The sequence below is a fragment of the Pseudocercospora fijiensis genome (assembly GCF_000340215.1).
Source record: "Pseudocercospora fijiensis CIRAD86 unplaced genomic scaffold MYCFIscaffold_1, whole genome shotgun sequence".
Lineage (NCBI taxonomy): Eukaryota > Fungi > Ascomycota > Dothideomycetes > Mycosphaerellales > Mycosphaerellaceae > Pseudocercospora > Pseudocercospora fijiensis.
This window is the reverse complement of record NW_006921532.1, coordinates 5,979,628-5,996,635: the sequence shown is the minus strand read 5'-3', so window position 1 is coordinate 5,996,635 and position 17,008 is coordinate 5,979,628. Positions and strand designations below refer to the sequence as shown.

The 17,008-nt window shown below is 52.3% G+C and overlaps 5 protein-coding genes across 5 annotated transcripts; 2 read left to right on the top strand and 3 right to left on the bottom strand.

Moving 5' to 3' along the window:
• Nucleotides 1-111: 111 nt before the first annotated feature.
• Nucleotides 112-2,024, top strand: MYCFIDRAFT_126253 (uncharacterized protein; the record flags this gene model as incomplete). Its single annotated transcript, XM_007923359.1, has 3 exons — nucleotides 112-591; nucleotides 652-1,840; nucleotides 1,897-2,024. 3 exons carry the CDS (start codon nucleotides 112-114, stop codon nucleotides 2,022-2,024), a joined length of 1,797 nt encoding a protein of 598 aa, XP_007921550.1.
• Nucleotides 2,025-4,131: 2,107 nt separating this feature from the next.
• Nucleotides 4,132-4,937, bottom strand: MYCFIDRAFT_85006 (uncharacterized protein; the record flags this gene model as incomplete). The annotated part of the gene is made up of 3 exons (XM_007922399.1): nucleotides 4,132-4,262; nucleotides 4,320-4,560; nucleotides 4,620-4,937. 3 exons carry the CDS (start codon nucleotides 4,935-4,937, stop codon nucleotides 4,132-4,134), a joined length of 690 nt encoding a protein of 229 aa, XP_007920590.1.
• Nucleotides 4,938-5,862: 925 nt separating this feature from the next.
• On the bottom strand, nucleotides 5,863-11,810 carry MYCFIDRAFT_149183 (uncharacterized protein; the record flags this gene model as incomplete). Its single annotated transcript, XM_007923358.1, has 1 exon — nucleotides 5,863-11,810. One exon carries the CDS (start codon nucleotides 11,808-11,810, stop codon nucleotides 5,916-5,918), a length of 5,895 nt encoding a protein of 1,964 aa, XP_007921549.1. The 3' UTR covers nucleotides 5,863-5,915.
• Nucleotides 11,811-11,982: 172 nt separating this feature from the next.
• On the top strand, nucleotides 11,983-12,368 carry MYCFIDRAFT_61065 (uncharacterized protein). Its single transcript, XM_007922036.1, has 2 exons — nucleotides 11,983-12,018; nucleotides 12,071-12,368. Exons 1-2 carry the CDS (start codon nucleotides 11,987-11,989, stop codon nucleotides 12,255-12,257), a joined length of 219 nt encoding a protein of 72 aa, XP_007920227.1. The 5' UTR covers nucleotides 11,983-11,986; the 3' UTR covers nucleotides 12,258-12,368.
• Nucleotides 12,369-12,530: 162 nt separating this feature from the next.
• Nucleotides 12,531-16,491, bottom strand: MYCFIDRAFT_213332 (uncharacterized protein). Its single transcript, XM_007923357.1, has 2 exons — nucleotides 13,782-16,491; nucleotides 12,531-13,689 (listed from the first exon to the last, which is right to left on the bottom strand). Exons 1-2 carry the CDS (start codon nucleotides 16,426-16,428, stop codon nucleotides 12,761-12,763), a joined length of 3,576 nt encoding a protein of 1,191 aa, XP_007921548.1. The 5' UTR covers nucleotides 16,429-16,491; the 3' UTR covers nucleotides 12,531-12,760.
• Nucleotides 16,492-17,008: the final 517 nt, after the last annotated feature.

Here is a 17,008-nt window from a genome sequence, read left to right as displayed (position 1 = left end):
TGCCTCTTCCTCACAATGATCAATCTTGATTTTCCAAAAGCGCCGATGACTTAGGACTTTTGATGTTTTCCAAGGGTCAACCATATACACTTATTTTGAAAAGCACGCGTCATGGACATCAAGAGCATACCTTTGAACAAGCACCCAGCCAGTCTGCCAAAATGTCACATATCTAAGTCTGTGGACCATGCGCAAGCGACAAGGGCTGTCGTTCAACGACTTGCACTCGGGCCTCAATTGAAAGATCTGGCGGATAATATAATTTGGCGAGATTCGCTCGCGTTCACAGGCACTTTTCGCACTTTCTATGGAATTGAGAGAGTCACACACGAGTGGAAGAAGTTAAACATGACGAAGAAGCCAGTCGACTTCGAATTCGTGGAAGGCTCTTCGATTATACTGCGCCTCGATGCCGAAACATGCTGGATTCAAGCTGCCTTTTCGTTCTCCACTGGTGGGTCATTGGGCGGAAGATGCTCTGGGACCATAGGACTCGTCCCTAGCAGCAGATTCTCGGATTCGGGCTGGGAAATATGGCTGCTCTGTACCGTTCTGGAGCAGCCCACCGCCTTCCACAATGTCGACCATTTAGTACCCGGTCTGCCATTATCATCGAAGCACATTCTTGGACAAGCTCATGCTTCCCAACAGCATGCAAACAGTGGATCGTATCAAGTCCATGGTGAAAACTCGATTCCACTGGATTGTCTTGTTGTCGGCGCGGGCATTGGTGGGTTGTGTATGGCTGGACGCTTAAAAGCCTTAGATCTTTCTTACGTTGTCATCGAGAAGCATGAAGTTGGTGACGTGTGGTCGAAGGGACGGTACGACTCTGTGAAGCTCCATACCTCTAAGCAGTTCAACCAGCTACCTGGAAATCCTCCTACCTTTGGCAAAGATCATCAATACCTTCTCACTGCCAAAGATCTTTCGGAAGGGTTCAAGCGATACGTGGACACCTTTGACATCAATGTCATGACATCAACTTGTTTCACAAAGGCTAAATATGACGAGAACCATCGGTTCTGGCGAGCATCTCTTCAGCGAGATGGCGACACCTTCGAGATCAAAGCTCGCCACATTGTCCTTGCCATTGGAGATATGGGCGTCAAACCAAAGGTTCCCGAATACCGTGACCGACATTTATACAAAGGCGACGTAATCCACGCAGTAGACTGGAAAAACGCATCCAGATGGCAAGGCTGCAAACATGGCGTCGTGATCGGCTCAGCCAACTCAGCCCACGACATCATCTCCGACATGTCGAAATCCTCCATCCAGAACATAACCATGATCCAAAGATCCGAGACCTTCGTCCTCCCAAAATCCACCTTCTCTGCCCTCGTCGATCCAGTCTACAACGAATCCACACCCCTCGACCTCAGCGACCGAGCCCTCATGTCCGCACCCTTACCAATCCAACGTCTCGCCGCCATGGCCGGAATCCGTGCCTGTGCCGACATGCATCCCAATCCAGAGAAATTTGAGAAAATGTCAGCTAACGGGTACAAATGTCGAAGGTATGGAGATCTTTGGGGACAGTTGTATGAGTCCCAAGGAAAACATTTCTTTGACATTGGGGCTGGAGATTTAATTGCCGAGGGGAAAGTCAAAGTGAAGAGTGATGCTTTACCCGTGGCGTTCACTGGGAGAGATTTGGTTATGGATGATGGAACGAAGCTTGAGGATGTGGATGTTGTGGTTTTTGCTACGGGGTATGAGAGTCATTTTAGATCTGCCTTACAAGAGATTTTTGGGCATGAGGTCGCGGGCAAATTGAGGCCGTTTTGGGGAACGGATGCTGAGGGGGAGGTGCTGGGGGCTTGGAGGAGGACGGGATGTGAGTATTCCTCTGACTTTTCGGGTTTACGAGTACGAATGCTGACTTTGATGTAGGTCATGGAATCTGGTATACTGGACATGGATTTGCGCATGCGAGGTATTATTCAAGATTCGTGGCGATGCAGATTAAGGCTGATGTGATGGGGCGACCTTTTGAGGTGTATGAAGCAGAAGCGGAGTAAAATTGGTGAGCCATTCAGCCATCGCCGTCGATCGTGATCACCGGCCCCTGCACGACTGCCTCGCCATCCCCATCGTCCTCTTCTTCCTCCTCGTCGCCACCATCAAGCAGATCAAGCACCTCATCTAGGCCTTCAAAAATACAATACCCCGCCGCCTCTTTGGCAACCCAGTCAATCTTATCATAAAGCTCACCCTTTCCCGGCTCGGACACATTCCTCCCCGCCGCAACTCTTTCCTCGTCTGACATACATTCGACAATATGCATCATGCCCTCAACATACGAGCTATCATGACCAAATTGCTTTCGCACTTCACTCCCCAAACAATCATCAGAAAGAAGTATACTCTTCCCAATTTTCCGCAACGTCTCCAAAGCGCTAAGCTTCGTACCATAAGAGCTCGACGGAGAAACCTGTTCTTGGATGGACTCGATACTTTCCGTCACAGATTCGAAAGCTTCAAAAGACATATCGTATTGCTTGCTTCCACTCAGTTTCCTGTACTGGATATTCAAGGTTCGCCAGACATCTTTGCTGTGGTGGTCAAAGTCGAGCACTCTGGCTTGTTCCGCGAGGAGTTTTTGGCTCCAGCAATCTGTCAGGCAGGAAAGGGCGCAGTGTGTTGGGTCTGCTGAGATTGTGGTTGCTAGCACGCTTCGCATTTGGGATGCGCTGAGTGTGTCAAGCATTTGGTCTACGGATGGGATTGTGACGCCCGCTGGGATGGGGCGGCTGGGTCTGAATTGCGGCATTGTGAGGCCATTTCCTGCGTCCGAGGTCGAGGGTTGATCAGTTCCTGGCTGGTCGCTGTCTTCTTCGCGAGGACGTTTTGCCGGACGCGCTCCAGCGATCTCGGGGTTGAGGCCAGATTCCATTATTGGCCTTTCTTTGTTGTACTTGGTGAGATGAGGGAGGTCGTTTGAGGAAAATCTTATTCCCGCGTCGATGATCGCCAGGGGTCACGATATCAAGATTGCGCGGTGGACCGTGCGTGAAGCTAGTCTCTCCCTACGGGCCTACGCCTTGGATCGCAGGTATAAATTCGTACTTGACCACGCTAAAAGCGGAGTTGACCATCACAGAGTTGACCAAGATCCGAGAGCTGGGAAAGTTCATGGTCAACTCCGCTTTTAGCGTGGTCAAGCGAGCTCATATCACACCGATCGAGAAAGAGATGAAAGATAATTCGATTAAGGGCATATCATGTGTCCCCGCTGTGGGAACTCATAAGGCGTCGAATGGTATCCGATACACTCTTCTCTGAGCCTGCACTCGTGGCCTTGGAATGTCCGCGCGAAACCATGGACTTCAGAGCCATGAGGTTATTTGCTTGAGGCATCCGACTTGGAATTCGCGAGAGCAAGGCGATTCGACGTGAATGCCTCGTGGCCGTCTCAATGGTGTCGACTGTCTGCCCTAGGCATCCACATGCCTGATGAATATTCGACATCCAGTGCAAAGGCTCTCAGCACCTGCACTTGTAACTGCCTCCCGACTTGCAGCATTGAAGACACAGGCCTGGATATTTCGGCTCAGCGTCATCGCCCATTTCCCGGATCGTGGCGCAGGTGGCGTACGCGGTCGAGGTGTCTGAGCGGTAGACATGTTGAGCGCTGAAGCCCACTCAGAGTCGCCTTTGGGAGGGATGCTGGATGCTGATGCGACCAATTGGCTGTTCTCGATTGATCTATGTCGGAGGAAGCGATCGCTGTCACTTCACTGGAGCTCCACGAGGTATTCAATTGAGGTAAGACGCAGCACTCATCTCAAGAGGCAATGAGCGTGATGGTGACACAACTTCTTCTGCTCGCCACTGATTAGGAAGTTACGTAGATACCGTCCACAATGATGCATCTAGTCAGTGGTTTTGTGCTGAGCGAGCAACGACTGGAGGAGCGTGCGATAATAGAGGCCGAGACTGAGGTATGTCTGAGTTATTAGCAAGCCCAGGAGGAACCATGTAATCAATGCAAGGAAAGTAGTGAAGTTCGAGGTTCTTGGTACTCATCAATGATGGAGCTAGCATCATTTCTCAATCTGTGATCACAACACGGTATGTGAAAGTTCATGAGTTGACCCAGCATGAATCAGGCGTGCCAAAGTATCCTCAGTTCTCCTTGTGTCCCTTGCAAGCTATGCTCATGTCGGCGTGCTCTTGAACGCAGGTCAAACACAAGCCTCCGGGAGGCAAAAATGATGCGCCCATGTACCTCAGGGCCATGCGCTGCGCGATCACGACTAGATCAACAAATTAGCTGCGAAGACTGATTTGATTTGATTTGATCTCGAGCCTACCAACAACGCTGCTTGGAAGGAGAGTCCAGCAATGTGCGTGCTGACGTGAAGCCGCCAGACACGTCATGTTCATGGCATGCTTAGTGGCCATCTTGAATGCTTGTTTCTGCTCCAAAAGATAGCTGGCAGCGATGATTTTGAGGAAGCAGTCGAAGCCTCTGATGGCGTTATTTTCGTTGACAAGCCAAGATAGTAGGATGGCTTCGGCCTGCAGGCGCAAGAAGGAGACAAGTGCGTACTTCTGAAGGTTAACCGGTTAGTACTAGTTCGGCCGACCATCAGCATTGCTGCGACACATACATCTACAAGAACGGCGTAGTCCAGGATAGTCGCCACATCCATCTTCGCTGCTGGACCTGAAGGTAGCTTATGGCCCGGGTGTAGCTGCTGACAGATCATGGACATGGCATTGCCGTCATCTTCTGGCAAAGCCACTTCGAGTGGGTCTTGCGATGAGCGCTTCGCCTGGCCCTCGCGGAATTGAGGTCCCAAGAGTGCTGCAAATACGGGTGATGCACGCATGAGATTCTTTGACGAGACGCGGAGGTGGAAGGGATCCTTGCGGTCGACTTTGAGGATGACATCGCCCTCCTCGTCCAAGCAAATCTCGTGGGCCATGTTGGTGTGAAGCCGCTGGCCAATGTTTCTCGTGAAGAATATCAGAGAAACCGTTGTTGGGGAGCTCAATAGTCAATCCTCAGTTGTGCTCGGGAGATCAGATTGAAGGAGGCTGAATTGTCGTCAATAAGACCATCCAGGTCTGGGTCAGTATTAGTATCCTCTTGACATGTTTGCTGTTCGTCTAAAAGTTGCTGGTCGGACTGTATAGAACCTTCCGAGAGGCAGCTATCGCTGTCTGAGATGTCTTCAGAGTTTCGGCGAATGTTATCGAAATCGACGCGATTATGAATCCTTGGTTCTAGATATAACTTATTAGTTCCCTCTCCTTCCTTAGTTCGGACCTTCGAGATTCTGCAGACTTTCTTCTTTTCTAAACGATATACAAAAATAATAGATTCCGCTTCGAGGCCGAGAAATTTCCCTGGCCAGGCTCGCAGGTTTAGCAGCCCTTTTCGACGGTGTTCCAGAGGGACGGTAACCCACATTCGACTACCGAAGATAAGGTATACTCCACGCTCAGATCCGGCTGGATATTCTTAGTAAACTCCCAAGGCATTTTTTTTGAAAGCCGTTGTTAGGGACCGGTTTTTGACCTACGCTGCATGACGCCAGCTCTAGGTCCATAGAGATGGAACTCGGGCAAATTCGTCTCACGGGGAGCTATGGCTAAGCCGGGGAGAACTTCGGCGAGATGGCTTTCACATGTTCTTGGCGCAGCTCGTCAGCTGTCAATTCTTCAGATCCACGTCCTTTCCTAGCAATCGCGGCACCTCTCGACGACCAAATCAGCTCGAAGCGGCCACAGCACCTTTGAATGACCACAGCATCACTAAGCAGCCGTAGCACCCTTTAGCAAGCAACGCACCATTCAGCGGCCATAGCACCTCTTAAGAGCCACATTATCCATGTCCTCCAAACCAGTAGGCACGACAATTTCGATTGATCCCAAAGGGCACTCTCAGAACAACTTCATCACTACTTCTTCAACCCACCATCACCAACCTTCGGCGGAGCAGGAACCTCCACATCCTCAATCGTCCACTCCATCCCAATATAACAATCACTCACAACCACAACCCTTACCGTCCTCTCCCCATCAGCATCAGGAAATTTGACACTAGCCTTGGTGCTAACACGACCTCCCTTTTGCACACTCGGCCAATTGACCCTCTTCATAGCAAGCACATCTCCACTTCCCACCTCTTCGACAAGCAAGAAATAGCCCTCGGTCTGAGGTTTCGGGTATCGTGGTGCGAAGATTCTGCCTTCGCGATCCTGCAGCGGGTTGAGTCTTTGGAGGTTAATGGTCAAGCCGAGAGCGTTGATGTCGGAGGTTGAAAGGCGGAGTTGGGGAAGTTGGGCTAAAACCTTGAATACGCGAGCATGGCTGGGATTTGGTAATGCTAGGTCCTTGAGTGCAGTCTCAATGACAGACTTGCTGGCAGTCGTTGCATCGATAAGGTCTTTAGGTCGTGCATCTGACATCTCGAGCCGTTTCTTCTCCTTCTCCGGACTGACACCGGGGAAGACAGCCAATGGTCCATCATCGGGCCAACGAGCGGACTTGACACATTGGAGGAGCGTCATCATCATCTTACAGCTTTGGAGGTAACCCAGCTCAGTGAGGACATCGATACTAGCTTGGATGATACGAATCGCCTGATCGAGGACGGAGTTCTGATCACCGACGTAATCGCTGATGGGAAGATCGATGCGGGAGAAATGTGCTTGGAGAAGAAGATGAGCCTTGACGTGTGGGTCCCACATTGGTAGTCCAAGTTTATCAGCTTTGAGAGGTAGGTTATTGGAAAGCTCGAAATTGATGAGGTCTTCGTTGTGCCGCACCGGAAGTTCGTCATATTCCGTCGCGCGAGACATCCAGACCAAGACGTCTTCAAAGCTCGCTGTTGGCTTGGCGTGCTCGGTGAGAGATTTGATGGTCTTGTGAGAGAGATAGTAGTAACTCATGATCTTGCCAAGAGGCGTGGGATCGACATCGCCGTTGGGCATGACCGTAATACATTTCGAGTCAGCGAGGTCGTTGAGTGACTTGTCAACCATTTCTATCATGTAGTCATTGGCGGCTTGTTGTGCTGCAATAGTGTTGTTATCTTCGGCAGAGATCTCCAGGCCGTAGTAGGATGGGTTCTTGTGCAAGCGTCGGAAGAAGAATGTCCAGGTCAAGTAGTCTAGAGCATCTTGCTTCGTTGAGATAGTCTCTGCTGACACCTCGGCGCCCAAGTGGTTGTCCAGAACATTATGCAGAGATGACTCCACGGGGAAGCCAGTATGCAGAAAATGCTTGTAGAATGCCTTCTTGGAGTCTTGAGTGAAGATGCGAGCAATACCCGAAGTGTCGAATTGCGGTCGTCCTGCTCGACCAAGCATTTGCAGCACATCCGTCAAATCCATATCCTTATAGCCTTCGATCTTGGCGTCGAAGAACTGCGTGCCCTTCACCACAACCAGGTGTGCGGGTAAATTGACACCCCACGCAAGGGTACTGGTAGCCACAAGGATCTGAATCTTGTTGTTGGCGAACAGCTCTTCCGCCAACTGTCTATCGGATTCAACCAGACCAGCATGATGCAGTCCGATACCAAAGCTGATAGCCTCACGAAGAGCATCATCTTTGACACGATCCAAATTCAGCGCCAGATCTTCCTCGGACATTTTCATGAATCTTCTCGGGTTGTCCTCCATGCCACAGAGATTGATCAATGCTCGCGCTGTCAATCTAGTCTGTCTTCGAGATGCTACGAAGACGATGACCGGTTTCTCCGGCGAGTGAGCTTTGATGGCCAAGAAAGTTGGTCGATTCATGCTCTCCATGAGCGGGCAGAAGCCCCGCTGCTGAGGGAAGCCATCAATGTAGATCTCGAGAGGGACTGGACGCACGGAATGGCGAAAGTTGAAGAGTCCCTCTTTGACACCGAGCCAGTTTGCCAGGTCCATGGCATTTGCACAGGCAGTAGACATACCCACAATGCGCACGGAGCCCTTCTTCTGAGAGGCAATGTAGTTCATACGACTGACAATGATCTCGAGAATTGGTCCTCGATCCCCGCCGAGCAGATGGATCTCATCAATGATGACAAGGCTGACTTGCTGGACATAGCTTCTTGTCTGCCAGCTACGACTGATACCGTCCCACTTCTCAGGCGTGGTAACAATGATATCGGCGTCACGAATGGTACGAGTGTCGGGAGTATTATCACCAGTCAATTCAACAAGGTTCAGACCCATTTGTCGCGTAAGTCTCTTGCTCCAGTCCTGCACTCGCTCTCGAACGAGAGCTTTCATGGGTGCAACGTAGACGACTTTGCTACCAGGCTTCTCGCGAAAAGCCCACCACATCGCAAGTTCAGCCGCAATCGTTTTTCCAGATCCAGTCGGAGAACCAAGTAGGACATTTGCTGGAGTGTAGTACATGCAGTGAAAAAGCTGGGTCTGCATGGGGTTGAAGAACTGAAACCGCTGCCCGTAGATCTCTTCAAGAATTGGGTTCTTGAGCGCCTTGATAGGCAGTGGTTGCAAGTTCAGCAAATCGGTGTACACACTTTCGGTGTCAGGTCTGATGAGGTGTTGAAAAGAGACAGGCGTGACAGTCTCCGCGCCGAGCCATCTATCGCTGACAGCTCGCACATAGATCTGACTAGGGAGAGGATCAGAGAGTGGTATTGTGAAATTGAGCTCGTGGTCATCGTAAAGCTTTTTACGGCTCAAGATGAAGAACTCGTGATGGTAGATCTCGCTCGTTTCAGAGTTTTCAACCCAGATCCAGTAGCTTTCGCTCTTGCCATGGTGGCGGTCATTCCACTTGAATTCCGGAGTGATGAAGAGCTTGACACGAAGTACGTCTCGGTTGAGAGGAGCGATCTCAGCCTCGACAGACAAGGTAGGAAAGTTGTCCAGCAGCTTCCCAATGGTGGTTCCGATCTTGTGATTGTGCACCAGACTGCCGATCTCAGCAGGTTCCATATCTCGCAAGGACTCGATAGACGCCGAGCTTGCTTTCTCGTCCAGGTTGCGGAGTACTGCTTGTGGCAGGTCGAACTGGTGGAATGGATGCTCGTAAGGCCAGACTCGCTTCTCGATACTTTTGCACATGCTCAGTAGCACCAAACACTGATAGCCCCAGCGCCTATTAAGTGCAATCATGAACAGTGCTCGGCAAATACGGGCTGCGTTTTGTGCCACGTACGCAGTGTCAGAGACTAACGTGAAGTCCTCGAGGTTCGCTTTGCTGATATAGGACTGCAGCAGAACGTTCGTTTTGCCCTGCTGCGTGCCGATGCCACCTTCGATGTCGCAAGGGGCAGCTTCGTCCTTGAGTCGCATGAGCTCTTTCTCTTCGCTCTCGCGGCTAGTAATGTTGTCGAACTCGCCACTCATACTGATCATCTTCAATACATCTGCTTCAGTCGCGCGTGGACGCATCATGGCGTTGAAGATTTCAATACTCGTCTGCAGGACATAAAATTGAGATGCAATACGTCCAACATCTTTGGCGCGGAGCTCTTCGGTAGACTCGTTGAAGATGATCATCTGGCTTTGCTGCAGAACTCGTGCTGCCTTTAGGATGAGCTCACGTCTGCGCTGGACCAAATTCGGATCATTGTGGATTTCAGCCCATTCAATTCCGTACGCAATAGGGTTGCGCTTCATGCGAACAAAGAGGTATGAGTAGCCTAGCCATGTGATGGCTTCTGGCACGCTGGTCACAGTGCCAAGCGCGATCTCAGCGTTCAAATTGTCAACAAGCTTCCTGCTGAACTGCGACTCGATTGGCTGCTGTTGAGTGACTGCAGTCAAATAATGCTGCAATTTATCTTGTGTGGTCAAGATCATGCCAATACCAGTGTCTTGGAATTGAGGTCGACCGGCACGACCGAAGATCTGCAGGACATCCAGAATGCCGACATCGACAAATTTACCAGCCTCAGCGCTGTATAGCTGGGTACCTTTGATGATGACTGCGGCAGCTGGCAAATTGACACCCCAGGCTAAGGTCGCCGTACAGCAGAGTACTTTTAGCACTCCTTCTGCAAATAGTCGCTCGACCAGATTGCGATCGGAGCGAGGCATCCCAGCATGATGGGTACCCATGCCTTTCTGTACCAGCTCGCGGATCTCGCGGCCCTTCGATTGCTTGACGTCTTTGAGTGCCTGAGAATACCCTTCAGACTGGCTAGGATCGAACAGATCCGTCATCCCTTGTTCTGTAGCCATCTCATACAGCTGTCGAGCAGTTTTGACAGTGTCTTTGCGACTGTGCACAAAGACCATAATCTGATGTCCGAGCTCAAGCATTTCCTTCACTTTCTCAAAACAAGTGTTGTCCAGGTTCTCACGACTTGACTTGGTTCCGGGCTTGCCTTTAACACCGATGAAGTGCTGCTCGAGTGGTACTGGTCTGAAGGACTGGTCGAAGTAGAACAAGCCAGCCATGCGGTTGACTTTCAAGAAGTCTGCGACATCAATGTAATTGGGTAAGGTGGCGCTGAGACCGATGATGCGAATGAGAGATTGAGTGCTTTCAACTTGACGCTCTGTTCTAGCGACAAGTGATTCCAGCACTGCACCTCGCTCATCGTGCAACATATGCACCTCGTCTATGATGAGCAATCGCACTTTCTGCACGAGCTCAGTATCGCCAGTCGACTTTCGAGTCACGACATCCCACTTCTCTGGAGTAGTGACGATGATCTGGGTAGCAACAATCTCGGCTTTGGTCAGCTGCATATCACCAGTCAACTCTCTGACCTGAATGCCAAGCCAAGCCAATCTCTTGCCCAGCTTCTCGGTGATTTCTGCCGCAAGAGCTTTCATAGGAGCAACATAGACAATCTTGAACTCTTCGGTATAGACGACAAACTCAGAAGCATCTGGCTCCTCAATCGGGTTCGGGTGAATATTCTTCGCAATGGTGTTGAGAATTGTGAGCATTGCGGCATCTGTCTTACCGGCACCAGTTGGAGCACAGACAAGCATATTCTCACTGGTGTGATATGCTACTTGGTAGACGAGACTTTGCATCCGGTTGAGCGTCTTGTAACCTTTGAATGTACGTTTGCAAAGGCCGTCCAAGTCGCTGATCTGAACAAGCTTCTGCTCGAGCCCACGAATGCCAACCTTGGCTGCAGGAATACTGTATTCTTCGTACTTCTCGCGTTCCTTTCTCTCACTGCCGACGGGAAGAGTATACCTCTTACCATGCGCCGACAGCGTATTACCAGCGCTGTGTGCTTGATAGACATGAGGGTACTCCGTCTGCGAACGATCCTGAGCTGGGGCTAATGCGGCAGTCTTGTGTGCCAAGTCCTGATCACGCAGTCGGGCATCTCGTTCGGCTTTGGACAGAATGCCCGATGGACGAGGGGTAGGGGCGGAGAGGATTGCTTTGCGATGTTGCAATATCTCTGATACCAGATCGAGCTCCTCGAAGCCCAGAATGTCCGCAAGTGTCATCTGCAACTCATCATCGCTACTGTCAGAAGCCAGGACCGCAATGATTTGATCTTCAAGCGAGTTCGCATCGAGGCCACTGCTCTTGCTGGCGACCTGCTCGCATCGTAACCGCAACCACTCTCGAGAGCCATCCTTGGCCTGAGTCCGTGCAAATGCCGGAACGTCTACGCTCTCCTCACTATAGCTATCCTCTTCTTCCTCACTGATAAGATCCCAGATATCGTCGCCCGATGCTGGTGACAAGTCATCGTCTTCCAGTTCAAGATCGAGTCCATCATCATATGCCGGCTCTTTCGATTCGCCATTCGTTTGTGGGAGCTTCAGTTCTGCAATAGCCGCTCTCATCGCAGCCAGCTGCTCGAGCCATTGCGAGGCGGCTGTCTCAGCTGATGGCGACATTTTGCCTGGACCGGAGAAATTGGAAGTGTTGTCAAGAAATGCATCTACAGAATCATGATTCATAGTGTGCCATCGCTCGCTTACTAAGTAGCTCCAAACTCTAAAACGCCTCCAAACGCGTCACTGCTCAACAAGCCCAAGTCTTTGCTCTCTACTCTCGCCTCAAGCATCACAAAATGGAATCTCCCCACGCAGCCCAACAATCCTTGTACGTTTGTCTCTCCCTCTCTCACCCCCTCCCACCCACTAATCTGTAACAGGCTTCTCTCCAGAATCATAACCAACGTAGAGAAGCTCAACGAAGCGATCCTAGTCCTCAACTCATCCCTCCAAAAAATCAACGTCGAAAACATGAACGTGGAATTAGTGGCAGCAATGTTCAAGAACTATCAAAGCAACGTCCTCTTCCACTTGGAAGCGACGGATAGCCTGAAGGAGCCTTCTTGAATTTTCCATCACGAAGAGTGCACGGACTGGGAGGTTTTATTATCGTGGCGGGAGGAGTATGAGGGGAGTTGGTGAAATTTAGCGTCAGTCCTGCAGCGAAAGCAGTTCTGCAGATGATGGGAGATGACGTGTTGGGAATGGTGTTCGTCAAAAGTCACGCCATGGGATGTTATGATTATGAACGATCAGTCTCCGCGAGAGACGGTCAACGAAGTAGCGCGATATGTGGGGTAGATTGTGAGGAAATGAGAGCGTATGATCACTTCACTGACTCAATCCCGAAAAAAGGACAGATTGAGCGTGCCTTTGAATTTTCTATGCTGCGCATGAGAAGTTTGCAAACCCGGATGCTCATAGCACGCCAAACCGAGAGCTTGGCACTACGCCATCCCATGCCATACCAAGAAAATCACTTCCCGTTACTTATTCGATCAAATCGTCTCCTCCCTTCTAAGGAATCGTGGGTACTTCAGCACACTCCTGTTCTTTCGATCGTAATGCACCTAAGATGACGATCCGAGAGTGCCCAAGTTGGGAAGAGGTCCTGGTGCGCGACCCATGCCAGGTGCACCAAATCCAGTTGCAGGTGATGTCTTGCTTGGCATTGGCGAGCCGATCTCTCCCAATCCAGTGTGACCTCTGCTCTGATCGGGCGTACTTGCGTCTGCCTCCCACTTGACTGCGTACGAGCCTTCCGCTTCGTTGTGCTTGATTGACAGCTCGCCACCGCCGTTCTGACTATCGCCTTCCGTCTCGCAGATAGCCTCGATCTCTTGCAGCGTGGGCATTGCCTCCAGAGGGGGTCGGTTTGCTTCCATCTGGCGGAGTAACACATCGACGTTGTGGAACTTGTCGCCCTCGCCACGATTTGATGCTGATAATTGCTTGCAGGCTTGGCATATGGCGATACGAATGGCAAGAGGTCGGCTCATGCTGCCACCAGCCGGACGGTGCATGGGAGGCGCAATAGAGCCAAATCCACCATTACTCGCAAATGCAGCATTGTTATTGCCCCAACTGCTCGACGGTGGTGGCAAGTTGCCCCACCCGGGCTGACCAAGGCCTGGACTTGATCCGAATGGCATGGCGGGAGTATTCCACGAGCTGCCAGGTGCGCCAAAGCCACCAGGAAAGCCGCCGATATGATTCATGCCACCGCCTGGAATGTTGATGCCGCGAGATTGGCCTGGCACATTTGAGTGTCGACGGTTGTTCTCTGCATTCGATACCGGCTCATCGCTGTCGTCAAGCAGTGCTGAACTACCGAGATGTCTTGAAAGATCCTCCAGTTCTGGATTGGAACCATTGCGTGACGGTGGCTTGACACTGTTCGGGCGTTGTATCGGTGCTGGCCTGGCGATTGGTGCATTGGCTGCCGACTCGAAACGCTCCTTATCGGTCGACTGTTGACGCGAGTGGCCGGAGAGACTTCCTGCTGGTCGTGAGGAGACTGTCCGATGGGCGACGTTTGGTTTGATGGATGTGGCGGCATTTGGCCGAATCCTGGTGGCGGATTGCCCATACCAGGGCCGTCAAACGGAAAACCTCTGCCTTGCGGTGGCATCATACCAGGTGGAGGAAGCATTCCGTTCATGCCGTTCATGCCTGGATGGCCGAACGACATGCGATTAGGGAAGCCCATGGGGGGGCCTTGATTCGGAAACATACCGGGCATTGGTCCTCGGTTCATGCCTGGCAGCATTGGTCCTTGTGGCACTGGGAAACCATTGAAGCCCATCGGTGGCATGCCTGCGAAGCCACCTGGGTGATGGTGAGGATGCGGCATTCCCGGTGGCGGTTGAATCGGCTGGTGGTGCAGCGGGGACGGAGTGTTGATCGGTTGCGGTTGCTGATTAGGTTGTTGGTTGCCCGCTTTGTGCAAGATTTGCTTGGGTTGGTTTGAAGTTTGCTGTCCGCTAGCACCCGGTGAGGATGATTTGCTGGGTGCACTCGAGACCTGCGAATGTGATTGCTTGGGCGAAGAAGCATGTGAGCCTTGCTGCGAAGCTTGTCTCTGCTTCGATGGGGTGGGCGCCTTCGGTACCGCAGGTGTTGCGATGTTGACGTGAGGAGAAGAAATACCCGAAGTCGTTTGCTTGCCATAGACTCCGGGAATGGCCACCATACCAGGCTGCGAGGATCGCTTTGCAAGTTGAGGAGGATGCGCGGTGAGTGGCGGCACTTGATGGACTTTCTTCTCGCGGTCCTTGGCCTCCTTTTCGGCTTTCGCCTTGGCTTCACGCTCTTTCTTTTCGGCATCTTCCTGGGCTTTGCGCTCTCGAACTTCCTTCTCGCGTGCTTTACGTTCCTCGCGCTCTTTCTTGCGCTGCTCTTCTTTCCGAGCCTTCTCTGCAGCTTTGGCTTCTCGTGCCTTGCGTTCCGCTTCCTCTCTCCGCTGCTGCTCCTCTTGCTGCCGCCTCAAGCGCTCGAATTCTTTCCTCGCTTTCTCTTCATCCGCCTTCCGCTTCTCCTCCTCCCGCTTCTTTCGCTGTTCCTCCTTCCTCCGTCTCTGCTCCTCTTGCTTCTTCTCTTCCGCCTGACGCAGCCGGGCTTCTTCTGCGGCTTTCTCAGCATCCCGCTTCGCCTTCTCCTCTGCTTTGGCCTGCTGTGCCTGCTTCTTCTTGTCTTTCTTCTTCTGCGCATCTCGCTGCTTCTTGGCTTCTCGCTGTGCCTGTAATTTGTCCTCATCGGCCAGCTCTTCCAGTAGCTTCGCTTGACGTTCGGCTGCGACTTTCTCTCGATATGCTGTAAGCACACGTTGTTCGAACATGCGTGCTGCAAATATTTGGAACATTCGTCGTCCTTCCTGCATACGTTGTTCCTCGGTCAGCCCTCCCTGCAAAGAATCAGTTTGAAATGTGGGACTTGCCAGCTCAATGTCACCCACCATCTCGTCCTCCTCATCGTCCATGTCATCGTAATCTTCCTGGCTGTCGTACGAGCCTTCCTCATCGTCGTACTCGTCGTCTGCGGCAAGAGGGTCCTCTTGGCCGTACTGATCGTTGGATGGGTAGCCCGAAGGCGACTCTGCGTCGTAATGCGAACGACTCTCGCGAGCCATTCGACGCTCTGCAAGCTGTTCCATCATTTCGATGAACTTGCGACCGTCATTCTTCAGCAGATCGTCAGCTACCGTGAGGAGGTTGTCTGCTTTACCCTTTAGCCCCATCGCCTCCAGTTTTTCAGCCCATGGAGTTAGAATACCTTTGACAGTCAGCTGTGAGCCAAAGTCGAAGAAGTCTGGCACACCCGGGTGGCCTCGCGGCGGTTCGGGATGGTGGTCCGGTTCGTCGTCAGAATACTCGTCCTCGTCTTCGTCGCTGTACTCTTCTTCTTCGTCTTCCTCCTCGCTGTACTCGTCGTCGTCGAGATGCTCATGTACGTGACTCGTTCGGTGGCGAGGATGCATGGGTGGCGGAGGTGTGGAAAGCGGATGTGGCGGGCGGTGTTGCAGTGGAGCGGGGAGCATGCCGTCTGCAGTGGGTAATGGCGGCTGATCGACGTGCGCATACTGTTCGAGTTCCTCGTAATAGCCTTCGTACAGCACTTCGAGCTCCTCCTCGATCGCAGTACGCTTCCGTCCACACACAGTGCAAGAGCACGAATGCTTCTGCTGCTGCTTCATCTTCTTCAGCACCGCCTCCTTCTCAATCTTGAGCAGGCCCTTGCGCTCGTCCTCGCTCAAGCTCAGCCAGAACTCCTTGATGTTCTGTCGCTCCTGCGCCGTACTCGTATTCCATATATTGTCATGGTGGTGACTGCCGTGGTGAGACATGGGTGCTCGCATGGGAGAGTGCTGGTGGCCATGTCGCGGCGGAGGAAGCAGGTGTGGTTCGTAGGCGTCGCTCTGCTGGATGCTGCCCGACTTCTTCTTTTTCTTGTTCTTCTTCTTGCCGGGCGGCAGAGGCGGAGCAGGATATATGCCGTTGGGGTGGGGAGGAGCATAGTGGTGCTGCTCGGCGTACTCGTGCTCGGCCTCAGAGTCATAGTCGTCGTCCTCATCGTAGCGGAGCGCATCCTCGTCGTAGCCCAGTTCGGACGGCTGGCCTGTGATGTGCGGCGGAGGCACTTGAGTGGCAGATTTGGCGGCAGCCTTCGCGCGCCGCTTGGCCTTCTTGCGATTCCCTGTAGTGGGCCCGGTAATGACCCCGTTCGTATGCTGCGTCGACATGGTGGCAGCGGCAGTGTGGTGCTAGGGTGCAGCTCTAGCGGACATGTGTCAGTCGCAGGGCGGCGGAGGTGAGAGTGAGTGTGCGCAGGCTTGGAGGTGCTCGGAGCATGTGAGGTCGTGTGTGGACAACCTTGTTGGATGGCCTGTCTGTCTGTGCGGTGCTGTGCTGTTCTGTGCTCGGAGCGGGAGAGGCTCAATACCTTTGCAGCCGCACTCCAGCCTGATTGCTCCTTTGAGATGTGTTCGTGGTATGCGCCGGTCAAATTATTACTCGTCACATGCGCAAGTTCCCTTACTCCATGTGCCTGCCGAAGTGCATTTGCTGTCGAGCGTCGTTATTGCGGGAGTACCCGCCGCGAAGATCGGTCCTGCTTCGCCATCCCGCGTTTGCGCACCTGCCCTGCCCTGCCCTGCCTCAGCAACTGCCTCTCAACTTCAACACGACCGACTACCGCTGAGCGCTCGCTCACTGGCACGGGATCACTTCACTACCTCATCGAATCCCTCTCACACATCCATTCCATCTATCGCCTGCGAAAAGCTAGGCAAAGACTATCTACATCTGCCATTGTTGACGATT